The sequence below is a fragment of the Orbicella franksi genome, chromosome 4, assembly GCF_964199315.1.
Source record: "Orbicella franksi chromosome 4, jaOrbFran1.1, whole genome shotgun sequence".
Classification (NCBI taxonomy): Eukaryota; Metazoa; Cnidaria; class Anthozoa; order Scleractinia; family Merulinidae; genus Orbicella; species Orbicella franksi.
Genome location: NC_138148.1, coordinates 2958293 through 2976333, shown reverse-complemented (window position 1 = coordinate 2976333; position 18041 = coordinate 2958293). Strand labels below are relative to the sequence as shown.

Genomic DNA, 18041 nt, shown 5'->3' with positions numbered 1-18041 from the left:
ATCGATGTGATCACTCTAGTAACGAATCAGTTCATGGAACGTAAATTGTACAAATGAAAACTCTCGGTGTCAGTGTTAAAGCACCTAGACCAGCTAAGATTATTTTGACAATGCCGACTTAACTATAAAATACTGAAGGCAAACTTTCTCCGAAGTACACTAACATTTTCACGCTGATATAATTGTCAGTACATTGAACGATTTGTTTTCTACATTTTCACTCTCCTACAGAAAAGCCTCGCTGTTACTGTCACGAACTCGTTCAAACTTTCCGCCATATTTAATCTCGGGTTTGGCTACAAGTAATAACAGTATATCGACATATTTATGAAGAATGATTTGATTTCGTTGGCCGGAGCAAACCATCCATAAAGACTTCAGTTCAGATTTCCTTGGGACTAAGTGGTTTTTAATTTTCCTTCACTGTAAACTTTATATCTTTTTCTCTTTCCGAGTAAACAAGCCATTAACAGATTGAGAGGTAACGTTAACTAAGACAAGATCGCAGTGTCCATATTCTCATAACCTATCTCCTTAAATAAGGTATTGATGCTGTTAGATGAAACTTCAACTTGATCACTGTTGCTTAGTAATGTTGCTTCTTACACGGAGTGAACATCAGCGAAATAATTGTTCTAATCGCTAACTGACGGGCACCAAGATCTACCTGAGATGTTTGAATTTGGTGCAAACAGGATTTATAATAAATAATGTATACCATTGTAAACAACCAATCAACAGCTAGGATTCGCGAAAGCTTGTCGTTTAAAACCAAGCCCAAAGGGCAACAAATATTTATCCAAAGTATAACTTGATTGGTAAAACGGAAACGATTCGGCTATCGGACCGACTGATGTTGGGAATAGCTTGCTGTGGAAAGCAGAGGAGCGAAGAATGAACGAATATTTTTCAAGCAATGTCGCAAACACGGAGAAGCCGAAGTAAGTCAAGATATGTTTACGCACACAAAACATTGTAATCGTTCCGAGCGTTCTTAGGTTCCATTGTGATTAAACCTAATTTCTGTAAAGATTTTAAATCAATGATGAAACTGAGTGATTTAATCCGAATTTCTTGCTTCTCCCCTGAACGTTTTAATAAGAAATAATCTGCCAGCTTTCCTATATAGCTAGCTGTGTTTTAAAAAGTGATTAGCATTTTTTAAATGTGGTTTATATTTTTTGCTTCAACAATTTCCGCTGCGCTGATAAATGGAACCAAATTTAAGATCGATCCAGTTACAATCTATTCTTTCAGACATCGCTTCCTCAGTACATTCTGGAAATCTAAACCGGTCTTACGATATCGATCTGCTAAGATTAATACCCGTTATAATAACGAGTAACTCTAACGAATAGCCCGCCATGTTATGAAAATGCAACATGTGTGAAATGTTTGCTCAATATTCCAGGGCAGTCTTATGGCCAGAGAAGACCGTCGCTTGCAGTCGTTCTCAAAAGGATTCTTGAGGGATATCCCGACGGCGGACAGATACTTAAGGTAAGACATTTTAAGCGTACTCGAAAGAAGAGCAATACTATCTTGAAAGTTTCGTCGGCCATAAGTCATGAAATAATTTTTATGGTAATTATTTGCAACTTATCATAAGAGCCAAAGCCAGGTGAGCAGAGATGCAAACAATCAAATATCCGTTCAAAATAAAAATTTCAGTTTCAGAACAAACAAGAGGATTTTTTCAACAGTACAGATCATGTTTTGCACAAAGTAAAGTTATCTAGCATTGATTTCTTTGTACGTGACAGCTATATAATAATCATAACAACGACAGCTATGCCATTTAAATTTAGAAAACTCCAGAAGTGATTATAAATAAACCAAAAAGCAACCAGGACGAAGAAGATTCGATTCGATTACAAATAACAAACTTAAAAATTTTAGGCTAACATGTTCAAGATGGGCTAACCTCAAGGTCGATGAAATTGCAAAACTGCTCATTGTCTCAACTTTTGTAAAAACTTTATAAATAAATGCCAGTTCTGCATAGTTACGTGTTTATAATATTTTCCTTCTTTTGCTAGCTTTAGTTTCCTTCCACATTAAACATGCTTTTATTGTCTTAAGGTTTTCCTTTTAAATTAATGATTAATCTTATTTATTTTACATACATCTTCAGTTTTGAGTAAGTATATTCAATTATGATACTGGCTATGTGAGCGCTATGTGTGTTTGGTGTAGGTGTTTTGTGTTGTTAGCACAATGCTACATTGCCTTTAAATTAAGTCAACCGACCTTTATTTCTGTTTCTCTATCGATATCTATGGAGCGGTTTTCAATATTGACAGAAACCGCTCTGTAAAATCTGAATTGGCTTCCTGGCCCCACTAGCCCCTATGGTTTATTCCAGGCAGTCAGCTCTCTATTTCATTCTCTATAAAATGTGCGGAGTTTTTTTACAATGAGTACAAATAAAGGTTGTTGTTGTTGTTTTTGTTGTTCTTGTTCTTGTTCTTGTTCTTGTTCTTGTTGTTGCATAAACTCCATTTCAATATGATCCAGTCGTTAACCTCCTGTACACTTTATATAATACCAGTAATATTTTGCTGCTTTTCATTATCCCAAACACTGTTTTAATGGCTTGCATTGCCTCGCAGGAATTGATTCAAAATGCTGACGATGCTGGTGCAACGGAAGTGAAATTCTTGTTCGATTCACGTGACAATGCCTTCGGCACCTCTTCTCTTGTCAACGTTGGTTTGTCCAAGTTCCAAGGACCAGCCCTGTATGTTTATAACAATGGTCTCTTTAAAGCGCAGGACTGGGTTGGAATTGAGAGCATCATGCAGGGATCCAAGAAAAAGGACCCAGTGGCGGCAGGGCGCTTTGGGGTTGGATTCAACTCGGTTTATCACGTGACAGGTACGATTTATAATGACTTAAATCATACGAAACCCATCACTGATATTAGGGAACTTAAGCAAACCACGACGACGATGGCAACGAGAACGTCACCTAACAACCTAACAAAAGGTTTAACATTGTGGGTCTCGGGGAAACAAAACTCACTGTTTCCCTTGGGAAAACTTGAACTTATTTTTCATTAGCTATGATTTGAGAAACACCAAGCTATGTTTATCTTGACTAATGCAATTGTTGTCTGTTTTACATAAGTCTGTCGCATTCCCTACCTTTTTTCTAATACAACTTTTTATTTCTTCACATAATGTTTTCACCCTTAGATCTGCCTAGCGTCATCAGTGACCACCATATCGCCTTCCTTGACCCGCAAGAGACCTATTTTGGAACAGGAGAAACTGGTAGACGGTACGATATTCGCGAACCTCTGATGCATCAATACAGGGATCAGTTTTCACCTTACGAAAATGTCCTTGGTTGCGACATCTCTTCTGGATATTTTAACGGGACGTTGTTTCGTCTTCCTTTACGAAAATGGCCATCTAAAATATCGATTAAGCCGTACACAGCGGCCAAGGTCAATGGCCTCTTTGAGTCCTTCATGGAGGAAGCGCCGGTAATTTTACTTTTTCTGAAGAGTGTGGAGACCATAAGTATCTACGAGACCAGCTGGACTGAGAAGGAAAGGAAGATCTTCACCGTGCAAATCAAAGACGAGCTAAGAGAGACGGTAAGGGAAGTGAAAAGAAAGTTTATTGAAGCTGCTACAGGTTTCCTTGCCAAGCCTATTGAAATGAGTTATGAGACGACGGTGGAAATCAACAGACCAGACAAGTACGAGCGACAATTCAAATTCATGGTCTTGAATCGGGTTGGGCATGAAAGTATGAGATTGGGAGAGCTTTCTTCATCTCTTGGGCTGATTCCATGGGCAGGAGTTGCAGTATCACTGCACCCAACTGGTGAGAATACCAGGATAGGAACTGGACGGGTGTTCTGCTACCTTCCTCTCCCTGTCGATTCAGAGTGCAAAACAGGTCTGCCAGTGCATATTCATGGAGCCTTTGGACTTACGGATAATCGAAGAAACCTCAAGTGGCCCGGTCCAGAAAGCCAAAGCGACGACGCAGCGGAATGGAATGTTTTTCTCACACGGGATGTAGTCAGCAAAGCCTATGCAAGCCTTATTGTGGCGCTCACCCAATCACAGTGCCCAAGTGAGGAATTGCGTCCCATAGTTCACAGCATTTGGCCAGACCTGGATCGCGTCCAAGGTCATTGGAAAGTTGTCTTAAGGCCTTTCTTCACAGCCCTGGTTGATAAAGCGGCGTTTTGGACCCAATCTCTTGGCGGACGATGGATTACCCTAGAAGAGGGCGTTTTGGACCGTCTGGAATGTTCCCCAAACAAAGTACGCGACGAAGTTCGTGAAGTAGTTATTGAGACACTCCTCCAAGCTGACGAACCAGTGATATCACTTCCTTCACAAGCTCTGAAAGCTGTTGACGAATACGTGGAACATCGAGTAAGGAGACCTCAAGAAATCACGCCATCTTATGTGCGCGCTGTTTTAAAAGGGGATCGGCCTACTGAATTGAGCTCGCCAAATAGTAACGGGTTTAGTGGGAACGTAACGACACCTAGAAGTTCACCTGGAGACCTGCACCCTAGTACAAAACTGGACATTTACGAGCTCAAAGGTATGGACAGAGACGATCGGGTGCCAAGTAATCAAGGCAGGGTAAACTTTGAACGTCTGAGTAGGAAGGAGAAACTGTGCCTCTTAGAATTCATTCTCATGGATCGTAACTTCACGGAACTTGCTGGCCTTCCTCTTCTCCCTCTTGCTGATGAAACCTTCCAAGAGTTTCGAAGTGACGTGCATGGATACGACCCAAAGAGCAGTATATTGATTGCATCTCGCAGTCATCCAAGAAGTCTTATTCCAGGAAGTGATCATAGATTCTTAGATGAGAGAACAGAAGGAAGCGTGCTAGAAACCTTGCGTTCTGTCGCAGGGGAAATTGAAAGAAGACTTTCAGGACCCACCCAGCTTGTGAAACTAACACCGTCTCTTGTCCCAAAGTTAGTTCACGAAAGTATGCCTGAAATTTGGAAAAGCAGTTCTGTTGTGGTACCTTGGAATCCTAAAGATGAATCTTTGCCTGGTGATGTGTGGCTGCGGGGATTATGGTCATGGCTTAAAACAGAATTTCCAAAAGATCTCACTGCATTTGAAACCATCCCTCTTCTTCCACTTGCAGAGGGAAGGATGGAGAAGCGTTACCTTATAAAGCTTAAGAAAGATCACTGTGTGATTCAAAGCTCGTCGTATTTTGGGTCTTTACCAAGGATCGTGGCAACTGCACTTCAAAAGGCAGGCTGTATTGTTCTTCCCCACTTGCCTCCATTCTGTGATCATGCAGCGTTAAAGAATTACATCGAACCACCAACCCCTTCTGGAGTTATAAAAGTACTAGCAACGGTCATGAATGAGCCAGGGAATGACAATCTCAATAACTGTTCCGCAGAAGAGAAGGTAGCCATTAGAGCATTCTTGTCGAGCTTAAGAAATCCTTCTGATGACGAAGTAGTGGCGTTGATGACGTTGCCAATCTTTCAAGCTTTGGACGGCACAACTTTTACATCAGTGCAGCCAGGTGGACCCCTGTCGGGTACGAAACTCGACGTTGCCCCTCCACGATTGCATTTGCCATCGAGTACGAAGATCCAGTGCTCGCACCAGATACTCTCCGCTAGTGACGATGACTCATACCAGCTGTTGCGGCGACTTCCACTGCGAATCCTGAACACTTCAGACCTCTTGATCGACAAAATATTTCCTTACATCGAAGACGGAGGATTTTACACTCGAGAACAAGTTTCAGACTTGATGTTCTGGGTAATCCAAAGACTTCCTGCCCTATCAAGCGACAACAAAGCCTTCCCGGAACATTTGAAGAACGTTCGGTTTGTTCCAGTTGCAAACGGGAGTTTAAAACCGCCGTGCGAATTGTACGATCCCGAAGATGAAGTCATCCAGAAGCTTTTTGAAGGTGAACCCGACGTGTTTCCCGCTCAAGAGTTTGCCAAAGCTCACGCACTAAGCTTGCTTCGAGTCTTCTTGGGTCTTAGGCGAAGTCGTTCCTTAGAAGCCAAAGACATCTTTCTAATAGCAAAGCAGATCACACAAGCTCCCGAACAGTCAGCTCTAAGAAGGGCCGAGGCATTGTTACAGTTCTTAAATGACAACTCATGCCTTGTTGAATACGAGGTACTGTTAGAAGAAAGCTCCGGATCAGCGAAGAAAGTTTCCCTTGGAAGCATATTATCAAGCTTACCCTGGCTTCCTGCGTCCAAAGAGCCACTTAGCAAGTATCCGACATCTATGCCTTGGTTTGGTGTGGCAAGAAGGCTGTACTCTCCAAAGGATATGAGAGATGCGGACATGGTGAACATTGTTGGCTCAGCTATGCCGGTGCTTAGAGGAAGTCTCGATGAGAAACTCAAGAAAGCCTTCGGATGGTCATTTCCGCCACCAATTTCCTACGTCCTAGCGCAGCTGAAAGGTGCTATTACTACTTGGCAACAGCAAGTGCACAAATCTTCTGAAATTGAATTGCTCAAGTTCCAAGCGATGCTCAAGGATGTCTACAGCCACCTCTCCAGCGAAATTGTCATAGCTGAAGCCGTATTAGTTCTAAAGGAACATTCGTTTTTGCCTTGGGTATGGCATGGTTCTGGTTTCGCCAAGCCCGGCTGCATTGCGTTAAAAAGCGAGTGTCTTCTGGATCTACGACCCTACATCTTCGTACTATCTGACGATTTCCAGAGCTACTCCGCCTTCTTTGAGCGCTGCGGTGTTCAAGAGACGTTCAATGAGTCATCAGCCTTAGACGTCTTGTACATGATTCGAGACTGGCACTCGGAAGAGAGACGAAGTATTGAGGAGGTAAAGCGCGATCTTCGACTGACTCGCGATGTTCTGGACTTCCTGACACAAGATGGTACACCTCTTCCCTCGGACATTCGTAAAAGAGTTTTAATTCCCATCCAAACGGAGGACGACAGGCTTATTCTTCAACCATGTACTGATGTCAGCTTTTGCGATGCCGAGTGGCTGAGACAAGGCAACAGCGATCCCAATATAAGTGACGTTGCTTTTCTTGTACACAAAACCATTTCCACTGGTACTGCACAGCTTTTAGGGACACCTCCTTTAAGCAGGAAGTTAGCAGTTACTGAGACCCTCGGCTTTCAGCAGACTGGACCATTCGAGCCAGTAACCACTAGACTGAAAAATATTATTAAAGACCACACTGATGACATGGCGACCTTCAAAGAACTAATCCAGAATGCAGACGATGCGGGAGCAACGGAAGTTAAGTTTCTACTTGATTGGAGGAAAAACAAGGCCGAGAAGCTCTTGTCTCCTGGATTATCCGAGACACAAGGACCAGCGCTGTGGGTATACAACGACGCTCTTTTTACAGACAGAGACTTTGAGAACATCAACAAGCTTGCTGGGGCAACCAAAATAGGAAATCAAGACAAGCTAGGCCGCTTTGGAATAGGATTTTGTACAGTCTACAATATCACTGACCTTCCAAGCTTTATCAGTCGTGAATTCATTGCCTTTTTTGATCCACACACAAGTCATTTAGGAGACCTTATCAAGGACAAGTTTCGTCCCGGTATCCGTCTGAATCTCAAAAGCAACGCAGTGGCACTCGGCGCTTTTCCAGATCAGTTTAAACCTTACCAAGGAGTATTCGGATGCACATTTGAGAAGAAGGGAGAACCATTCTTCTATGACGGAACACTTTTCAGGCTGCCATTAAGGACGATGAGACAGGCCAGTGAAAGCGAAATTTGTAACAAGTACTACAACGAGCAGCAGTTTACTAAATTGATCTCGGGCCTTCAGGAAAATGCGTCCAAGATGTTGCTCTTCCTACAGAATGTCTGTAAGATAAGTTTCTTCCAGATATCTTCCGATCAAGATCCTTCACTTCCGAATGCAGTGTTTGAGGTGGAAAAGGAAACATTGGAGACGTTCTCGTCGACTAGCAATCCAGACAACAGTATACCATCGGAGGAAAACAATAACCATGTTTCACTTGAAGCTGATCTTAATGGAAGCTGGGTCTTTGAACAGCAATCGCATGAATACCGTACCAGTTCATCAAGAATAGTGTCAATTAAGTCTCAAGTCTACCCTAGCGGTTCGTGGGTGGCTTCACGAAATCAACTAGCGAAAGAGGTTTGGTTCATAAGTTCATGTTATGGCAATAGGAAATCACTGGAAATGGCAAAGAGTGAAGATGGGAAGCTCAACGGTTTACTACCGAAAGCTGAGGTTGCTGCTCTGTTAGGCAACGACAACAATAAGCGGTGGAGACCAGAGACAATAGTGGGTGAAGCATTTCTTGGCCTACCCCTGGGCGTGGAAACAGGTTTTCCAGTTCATGTGAACGGATGCTTCGCTGTGACAACCAATCGCCGCAATCTCTGGGAAGATACCAGTGGTGGTCATTCTTTACAAAAGCCGATTGAAGTTCTTTGGAACCAATACCTCTTAGAAGACGCTGCTTCCAAGGCTTACGTTCAACTTCTAGAAGGAATTGTTAGTCTCCATCGACAAGGAAATGTGGTGGAATTTCCATTTGACACTCTTTGGCCAGATACACAAAAAGCGCCATCCAAGACTTGGTCAAAGTTTGCTGACAGTGTTTATCAGAGCATAGCCAGTAGTCCAGCCCCAATTTTAAAGAGTCAGTCCCAGTGGGTATCTGTGGAGGATGGCGTCTTTTTGGACGACAATGTGACCAGGCTTCCTGAAAGCTACCCTATAATGTGTAAGTGTGGCTACAACGTGGTTCAGCTTCCAAGATTTATTTCCAACGCATTTCACCAAGGTCTCCAACAAGCGGTTGTTGACCAGACAGTTACTCTTGACAAGTTTGTTTGTGACGTCTTTTTTCCAAATATTGCCAAACTGCCAAACAACCTGAGAGATCCAATCACATGCCACGTACTGGATGAATATTTGCGGGGTTCTCACAAGTACGCGAAGCCTTTGCGAGAATCGCAATGTATTCCGACTTCATCAGAGGGTTATCAACTTTCTCGGCCTGGAGACCTAATTGATCCTACTGGAGCTGCCAGCAGCCTATTTCTTGAGGAAGAGAATATCTTTCCAACTGGAGCCAGTTTCCTCAGACCAGAACGACTCGTCGCATTGAAAAAGCTGGGAATGGTAGACAGTTTGTTGACATGGAAATGGATTTGTGAAAGAGCTGTGTTCATTGCCGCGTTGGCCACCCATGACAAAGACAAAGCCCTGCAGATATCAAGGAACCTACTTAAATATTTGAACGACAACATGTGTAAGTTATCTCCACCAAGCCCAACACAACGCAAACAACTTTCAGAGATTTATTTTCTTCCTGTTATGGCTAGACCTACTGAGTACTGCCTGCCATGGAAGGGTTCAGAGGAAGGTGTACAGAAACTACTATCTGCAGCAGAGTTAGTCCGCGACGACTCTATCTTTTTGTTAGGATCAGTACACCCAGTCTTGGACGAGTCCCCAGAGACAGGCTGTGACCGTGTGGGCAAAGATGTTGCTAAGCTATTAGGGTTCACAAGTCATCGCGCAACCGTGAACGACGTCCTTTTGCAACTGTATTATGCTGTACAAGGCCTGGTTACGCATGACCCCGCCAACAGAGAATGTATAAGAAAGATTTGCCTGGCCGTTTATCAATTTCTCCAAGAGCGAATCAACACAGCAGACAAACAAGTGATTCAAGACCTTTTAAGCGGAAAGCCATGGATATTTGTCGAGAGCAAGTTCGTGACACCAAATCAAGTAGCCTTTTCATGGAATAACAATGGAGCTCCTTTTCTTTACTGCCTTCCAGAAGATTTCACTTTGAAATTCAAGGATCTCTTTAAAGCACTTGGGGTCCAGGAATCCTTTTCTGGAGAGGATATGGTCGATGCTCTTTTCGTCCTCGAGGAGAGAAAACAAGGTCAGCCCCTTACATCACAAGAGTTTAAGACTGTGAAAGCCTTCCTGGAGGAGATCGCAATGATGAATACTGGTGCCCTGAGTTCCTATTCGGGTCAACTTCCCTTGCCAAATGCAGATTTAGTCCTAACACCTGTGGGGGAGCTTGCCATCAACGACGCTCCTTGGATGCCCCAGCAAGACCAAAAAAGATGTGTTCACAGAGACATCTCCGGGATATTAGCCCACAGATTAGGAGCCCATACTATTCGAGAACAAAAGTTGGATAGATATTCCCACTGCATCGGAAGACCATTTGGTCAGAGTGAACGCCTTACGGATCGACTGAAAAAGGTACTGGAGTCATATCCATGTGACGTGGGAATTCTTAAAGAGATTATCCAAAACGCAGATGACGCTGGGACCACAGAGGTACATTTTGTACATGACCCGCGCCAACATGGTACCACCCGTGTGCTGTCGGAACGATGGAAAGAACTCCAAGGGCCTGCACTGTGTATTTACAATGATTGTGCGTTCACTGAACAGGACATTGAGGGCATACAGAGGCTTGGCATCGGAAGCAAGACTGACAGCCCTGAAAAGACCGGAAAATATGGAATCGGGTTTAACGCGGTGTACCATATTACTGATTGCCCAAGCTTTGTTACAAACGGCGAAACACTGTGTGTTCTCGATCCTCACGCCCGATACGCACCTGACGCAACAATGGAGTTCCCAGGACGTCGATTTGATCCGCTTGATGAAGAGTTCTGGAACAATTTTGCTGATGTTCGACCCTGCTACCTAGAAGAGTTTTTTGAACTGCAAAACTCTACCATGTTCCGTCTTCCTATAAGAACGGATTTGACTGCTAAAGAGTCCCAAATCTCCTCCAAGGCTTTCACTTCTTCGAGCATTGATCAACTGCTCACTATTTTTGAAGGTGAGATCCGCGATATCCTCCTCTTCCTCAGAAGTGTCACTAAAATAAGCATCTCCAGAATAGAAAATGGCAGATTAGTAAGACGATACGAAGCAGCCGCAAAAATTTCAACCACAGATGTACCGAAGATCCATGCCCTTGACGCAGAAGTCATGCGATGCAGGAATCTGAAAACCAATAGCATTCCATGGTTTGGAATTACGTACACCAATACCATTCAAGATACCCTTGGAAGAAGAGAGGAATGGCTTATTCATCAGTGCCTTGGTTCTCGTTTGCATGGCGAAAAACCAGTAATTCCAGAAGGAAACAAGTACGGTCTGCTTCCCCGAGCAGCGGTGGCAGCCCGTGTGGCCACAAATGATATGCCATCACGACGAAGACGTTCCTTAAGTGAGCACAAAACCAACCAAGCCAGCAAGACTCATCGCGCGTTTTGCTTCCTCCCGTTACCGGTTGAAACAGGTCTCCCTGTTCAAGTTAATGGGCAATTTATACTTGATAATTCTAGACGGAATCTTTGGAAAGATGAAGGCGGTCAGGGTCAGAGAACTCAGTGGAACAACTTCATCAAGAACCACGTTTTAGCACCAGCCTATGTGGAGTTGATTGTCAGTGCAAGGGCCTACATACCTGGAATTTCACAGGGAGATCCATGGTACTTCAATCATATCACTGATTCCACGAGTGGCTTGAACTGGTACCAAAGCATCTTTCCTGAACCAGACAGCATTCACACTGAATGGAAGGGTATTGCCACAACCGTGTACAGACTGCTAGCGAGCTCTAACCAACCTGTACTTCCCATTATCAGAGAGGAACCACCGCTCATTGATGTTGCGTCTCCCAATCGTAGCTTTAGTAAGTATGGCACAAAACCACTCTGTCCATGCTTGTGGGTTCCACCCTGTAGCGACAAAGACGAACAACAAGCATTTTTCAGCCTCCTTTCCAACCCAGACCTGGAAAAACTGCTATTGAAGGTTGGCGTTCCAATCGTTAAGGCTTCGCCGAAAATCTACTCAAATTTTAAAGAAGCAACCGCAACTGTAAAAACCGTGAGTCCCGACATCGTTTTGGCGTTCCTTGCAAAAGCTACGCGTTACATTGATGTGCTTCCCTGTTCAATTGATAATACCACCTTTAAACATGCCAGTTGTCTCAAACTACTGATGGAATACTGCATGAAGGATGAATACTTCCTACAACGTTTAAATGGGTTGCCTCTCCTTCTTACCGACGACGAAGTACTAAGAAAATTTGATTCCAATAATCCAGTTTTCCTCACACCACATTCAAGTCTAGTGTCTTCACAGAAAGACCTCTTTGTCCATAGAGAATTCACTCCACTGTTTTCCAAGTTTCCAAGAAATGACATTTGGAAATCCACAGTCTTCAAACGTTTTGACACGAAATCGATTGCGCCATATCTGATCCAAATCCTTCCATCAAGGTGGTTTGCGGCCGACAGGCAAGTTCCATGGGAACCAAGCGAAAATAGTGTACCATCTGTTGAGTGGTTGACAACGTTGTGGGAAATGATTATCACAACATACCAAGAGCGACAGTCAAGCTTTGAAGACCGAGAAGACGCAACCGAAACTCTTCGTCCACTCGAGGACTGGCCCATTATCCCTACCTCTAATGGCACCCTTGCGCCAGTGTCCCTCGGTAAAACCGTGTTGGATTTGAGTACCCGCATTTACGATGAAGACAGGATGGTAAGAATTCTGTGCAAGCTTGGAAGTGCTCAACTGGATTTTACAGTTCTTTCACGAATAAACAAAGATGATGCATCACTGATTGTATCACCCCACCTCGCAAAGCCATACTCAAGACAAGATGTGGTCAGTATTTTACATTACTTGTCCAAAGGTGATGTATTTAAATGCGAACTTGCACAAGCAGAAATCGTGACTCTCCTAAGATTCCTGCAAGAGGACGTAACCACCGTGTATAGCAACCAATCCCTTTTGAAAAAGCTTCCGCTGTACAACACGTTGAATGGTAGACTTGTCAGTCTTGATTCGTATGCCTTTTCATATGTTGTTGACTTGCCACAGTGCGTCTCACTGGAAGAGATTGAAGGACGTGTAGAGAAAGAAAGCTGTGTGCTCTTGGAAGCTATTCAAGAAATTGAACCTCTGTACAAGGCATTGGACATCAGCCACCTTACGCAAGTAGATGTCTTTGTGAAGTATATCCTGCCAAATCTTGACGCAATCTCAGCGTCAGGTGTTCAAGAAGTGTTGATGTACATCAGGGACACACTCCTTGTCACCTTGAAGAGTTCAAGTGAGAGGACCACGTTACTCGATGCTCTTCGAGAAGCCTGTATTTTTCACGATGGCAGTAACCGACTTGTTCCTGCGAGCCAATTTTACGATCCTGAGAATCCTGTATTCAAAGAAATGGTCCCTCTGAGTAATTTCCCACCAGGAGAGTACCGACTGTCAAACTGGCTTCCGTTGCTTCGGCAGATTGGATTGAAGCACAATGTTACACAACAGGAATTCCTTCAGTTTGCCGAATCGTTGGCCTCTGAAGCAAAAGCCAGATACAGGGATCCCCAAATAAGGGAGAAGTCAAAAACACTCGTGACATGTCTGTTTCAACAAGATGATTTGCATGATGCCAGCTTTCTACATGTTGTTTCCAGCATCAAATTTGTGGCAGCTGAGATTGCCTCAGACGCACTGAAAGCCCTACAACCACAACTTGCTTGCCTTAAAAAGGAAGACGTTCCACCTTTCACCGAGTTCCATGGCGCCTTACCCTGTGAACAGCAGAAACTTGCGTGGACTTGCGTTCCCCTTCTTCCAACTTGGGCTACTCCAAATACTGCCGAAAAACAAGTATTGGAAGACCTCGGAGTTTCCCTTCTGCCTCCGCTGGATAAAGTTATCAATCACGTTGCTGTTCTGACAAAATCACACAGTGGAAATGTTCATAAAGACACCCCAAAGGACCAAAGGGAGCTTCTTCATGACGTCATATACGAGGCATTCAGTTTCTTGAAAAGTGAATGCAATTGCCCAGGAACCTCACTGTCTGAAAGATGCAACAAGTCTTGTCTTGCTGTTGGCAATATTCTCATGAAAACGGCATGCATTCCTGTGGAAGAGGGCCGCGTGTTTGTGGAGGGGAATCAGCTAGCGTTTGAGACCACAACGGAACTGCCACCTTTCTTCTACAAGGTACCTCGGGAGTATGGTCATTTTGAGCACTTACTCAAGAGACTGGGAGCAAATGAAAAACCAACGCCATTACAGTTTGCCGATATCTTGGGAAGGTTGAAGGAGCTTTGCGAAGACAAGCACATGGAACCTAACGAGAAAAGAGTGGCCAGGGAGGCAACGCATGGATTTTTTACCACTCTGTCACAGCTAGTGAAAGAAAAAAGCGAAGAAGCGGCAACGAGATATCTGCTATTACTAAATGAACTGTACTTACCCAGCAAGGACGGTTTTCTTAAACCATCAAACGAACTAATTTTTCACGACTGTCCAAGCTTTGAACGGCGTGCAAGAGACTTTGCCGGCGATTTTGTCGATATAAGTCGGGAAGGAGAGTTAACTGCAGATCGGCTATCGTACCTTCTCGGTCTTCTACCATTGCGTCTCAGGGCCAAGACCATCCAGAATTTGCTGCGGGAGGAGATACATCCGAGCTGTAGAGATAAGCGGTGCATAGTAGACAACTCTCTTGGCGCAGATCCCTGCCCATTCGTTAACAGATATCGAAACATCTTGCTTTCTCCTAAGCTAGTGAATGGGATTCTTCGTGTTATCCGTCATCAGAGACAAACTCCCAATCTACCGCAGGAAGTCAAAGAACAAGTACAGGTCCTTTGTAGCTCCCTGAGTGTGACGTGCATGGCATCACTTGACACTCACTTGATACACCTGGAATCTGGCCGCCCGCTTCAGCACAGTAACGAAATGCAAGACTGTTTCTTAGAAGAGCAGAATGGGGAATGGGAGTTGTTTATTAGGCATGGCACTGACGAAAATCCCCTCCACATCCAACTATGCTTTCAGGTGAATCGTTTAATTCATAACCAAATCGAGAAGGAGATCTATCTTCAGGCAATGCTTGCATGCAGGGTCCCAGACGAGATACTTCCATCACTTGACAGATGTGGCGTAGCTCAAGATCTCATGGGAAGCGAGGCGCGGACGACGGAGCCTGTTCTTGGATCCGAGATTCCTGTTATGTATCATTATCTTCTCAGGCAAGATATCCAGTACTTCTTTCGACAAGGTGAAATCGTTGGCTACGAGAAAGAGCGAAGAAGTGAAGATGGCAGAATTGATGACAGTGAACCTCTCTACGTCTACGCAAAAGTAGTTAGGAAAGTACCAAATCGTAAACGGTCCATGGAGACAAGCAGATTTAACTTCAAGGCTAAATATCGCATTGATATTGGAGAGCCTCGCCTTGTTGAAGTCAGTGTACTTGACCTGTACAAGTTCGATAGATCAAGTTCTGAAGTGCCCAATGCGGTACCTGAACTCTCGGACTCGCGTGAAGTGACATTATTCACTGGAGACCCCAAGGAATCAGAGCGTCGAGCGGCGAGCAGAAATGAACGCCTTGAGAGTGCAAAGAAAGAAATCAAAGAGACCCTATGGGAAGCTTGGAAGTTACCGGAAAATGAAAGAAGAAAGGTCATAAAACGTTTGTTTCTTCGATGGCATCCAGATAAGAATATCGGTTGTGATATTAGCCATGATGTCATGCAATTCCTGCTAAACGAAATAGAGAGAATGGAAAAGCTGTTTCCTAACTCCTGGAGAGATAATCTACGAGATGCCAAGGAAAAAGGAAAACAAGACGGAGCCAGGGGCTTCCATGATTTCTTCAGCCAGTGGAACCAGCGTGCTCGACAAGAGAGGCAAACGTACGACACGTTTAAGCAGCAAACACACCAGGGATCCCCGTATTCAAAGCGGTCGACCAACCCTCAGAGAAACGAAGCAAAGCGATGGATGAAACAAGCCAGAGAAGATCTAAATGCGGCTAAGCATTTACACGCTCAAGTACCCAAATTTCCTGCTTTAGTTTGCTTCTTATGCCAACAAGCAACCGAAAAAGTGTTCAAGAGTGCCCTGTACGCAGCCTGTGGCATTGCCGAGAGCCAACTAGAAACACATGATGTGTTGAACCTTGCCTATGAGATAACAGAGTTGAATGGGTCTCCTGAGGACGTTCCTCTCCTGGCCGCTAAACTCAAGAATTACTATGAGCAGACCAGGTACCCTCACTTCCATCGCAATGATGTGATCCCTTCCGATGCTTTCACCACCGACCAAGCACAAGAAGCACTGGACATTTCAGAGTCACTCGTGGAAAAAATAACACAATTCGTTAACGATAATTTTGCTCGAGTGTAATGTGGTAACCAAGACATAAGCATTTTTTTCTAAGGTGATAAGAATAAAATATAGTATGTCAAGCATGTGAAAAATAGGTTTAATATGGCTTTGAAGTACACGTCAAGAGATCAGGAAACTATCAGTTCATAGATCGAGAGTCGAAAATCGTCCTAATTTAAAGAAGTTTTAATATCCAAGCCCTGGTCTTCCGAATTTTCTTTGTTTGTTTGTTTTTTACAGAACAACAAAGAAATATGTTAGAATTGTTATAACCACATGATTTTTTATGTCTAAAGAACACTCGCTCATTTATTTCATGTTAGCATTAAGTTTATTTACACGTTAATTATAAGCACGCGATAAAATATTTGGAAAATGTTACAAACGCAGCTAAATGCTGCCATTATGCAGACAAAGAAAGTCAGTAGTATTTTTAATATGTATAGGAGTAGAAATTACCCGCGCAATAATTTAAAGCTTTTTAGCCATCATTGTGAAGCTGGTACCAATGGAAAAACAAACTACATAATAACATGTTTGTTTAGGAAGTTAAAGCAACCAAAAGAAAAATCATTTATAAGTCTTGACAAGACTTGTCTTCAGTACCTAGCAGTTTTAAAAAATCCAAAGGAGCCATAAGTGATCACAAGTGATGAACTACTTGGGGCTTTTGATCCTAAGGAAGGACTGGAACTCAAACACATTAACTGCAATGACTGAGGCTGCAAATAACAGAAGAAACACTTGCGTAGGAAGAGAAAAGTTCCGAAGCCAAATCAGCCTTATTTCTGATTGCAGCATCTAACTGGCAGACAAGGTACTATTTTCCTTCTGGTTGCCTTCGAGAAACCTCGCCGTATTTTCACTTTTACTAAAAAAAGTAAACGTTGTTTCTGAAAAAAAACAGCATAAAAAACGTGCTGATATACCTACATTATTTATAACTCAAAAAGGCATTATATTTTATTAGCTGCGAAGAGAAATAAAATAGTCTGACTGGGATGGAGTCGATAGTGAGAGAAGCATGCCCTCATTACAAAGCAACGGATAGCATGGGAGAAATCAAATGCTGAAAAACTTTTTTATCAATATTCTTATCTTGATTTAACTTGAGTAACAAATTAATCATCAGAGTGTGTGCAATGCTGGTAAAATATCTTAGGACATAAATATTTTTGGTAGGAAATTGAATAAAATAATTATTTAAATGATACTACTTTTTTCCGGTGTATGTATTTAATAATTAGATTATGAGCTCGAGATTTCTATCGCATGATAGTTAACGAGGGCAGAGCCAAAGTCAACTATCACAAAAGAAATCGAGAGCAAATAATCTAATTGTTTTAGTATAAATCTACTAGTCGTTCAAAAATTTTATCTAAATCCTCTTCACAGACACTTCAAAGATGCAAAGAAGTAGCAGCCAGTTAGTTAACAACAACACTCTGCTAGGCTACTCACTATCTACAACGTAATAGATGGTGAGTAGCATAGCCAATCAGAGAATGGCATCCATGACAGAACGCTAGTATGTTTATAACAAGGAGTGTGGTCAAGAACAAGCCAGTTAACCCTTAAATTCTCAAGAGTGATTGACATACAAATTCCCCCTACAGGTCTCCACACATTTCTTACAGTGTTTAGTTGGACGATTGTGCAGGCATGATGGCCTAAGGGTTAGTACGCTCAACTCCAGATCGAGCGGCCAGGGTTTGAGCCCTAGCACTCTCACAGTGCCTCTCTCTACCCAGGTGTACAAATGGGTACCAGTAAATTTAATGCTGGGGGTAACCCTGTGATGGTCTAGCATTCCATCCAGGGGGGAGCA

At 43.3% G+C, this 18041-nt stretch overlaps 1 protein-coding gene across 1 annotated transcript; it reads left to right on the top strand.

Moving 5' to 3' along the window:
• The first annotated feature begins 780 nt into the window (after positions 1-780).
• LOC145485930 (sacsin-like) lies at positions 781-17424 on the top strand. Its single transcript, XM_081464595.1, has 4 exons — positions 781-941; positions 1412-1500; positions 2613-2877; positions 3198-17424. Exons 1-4 carry the CDS (start codon positions 917-919, stop codon positions 16229-16231), a joined length of 13413 nt encoding a protein of 4470 aa, XP_081320721.1. The 5' UTR covers positions 781-916; the 3' UTR covers positions 16232-17424.
• The last annotated feature ends 617 nt before the right edge of the window (positions 17425-18041 follow it).

Bases quoted from the DNA above. Each gene is read 5' to 3' on its own strand.
- LOC145485930 (XM_081464595.1), top strand. From the start codon at position 917: ATGTCGCAAACACGGAGAAGCCGAA. The intron at 1,501-2,612 runs GTAAGACATTTT...ATTGCCTCGCAG, and splicing joins ACGGCGGACAGATACTTAAG to GAATTGATTCAAAATGCTGA. The intron at 2,878-3,197 runs GTACGATTTATA...TTTCACCCTTAG, and splicing joins CTCGGTTTATCACGTGACAG to ATCTGCCTAGCGTCATCAGT.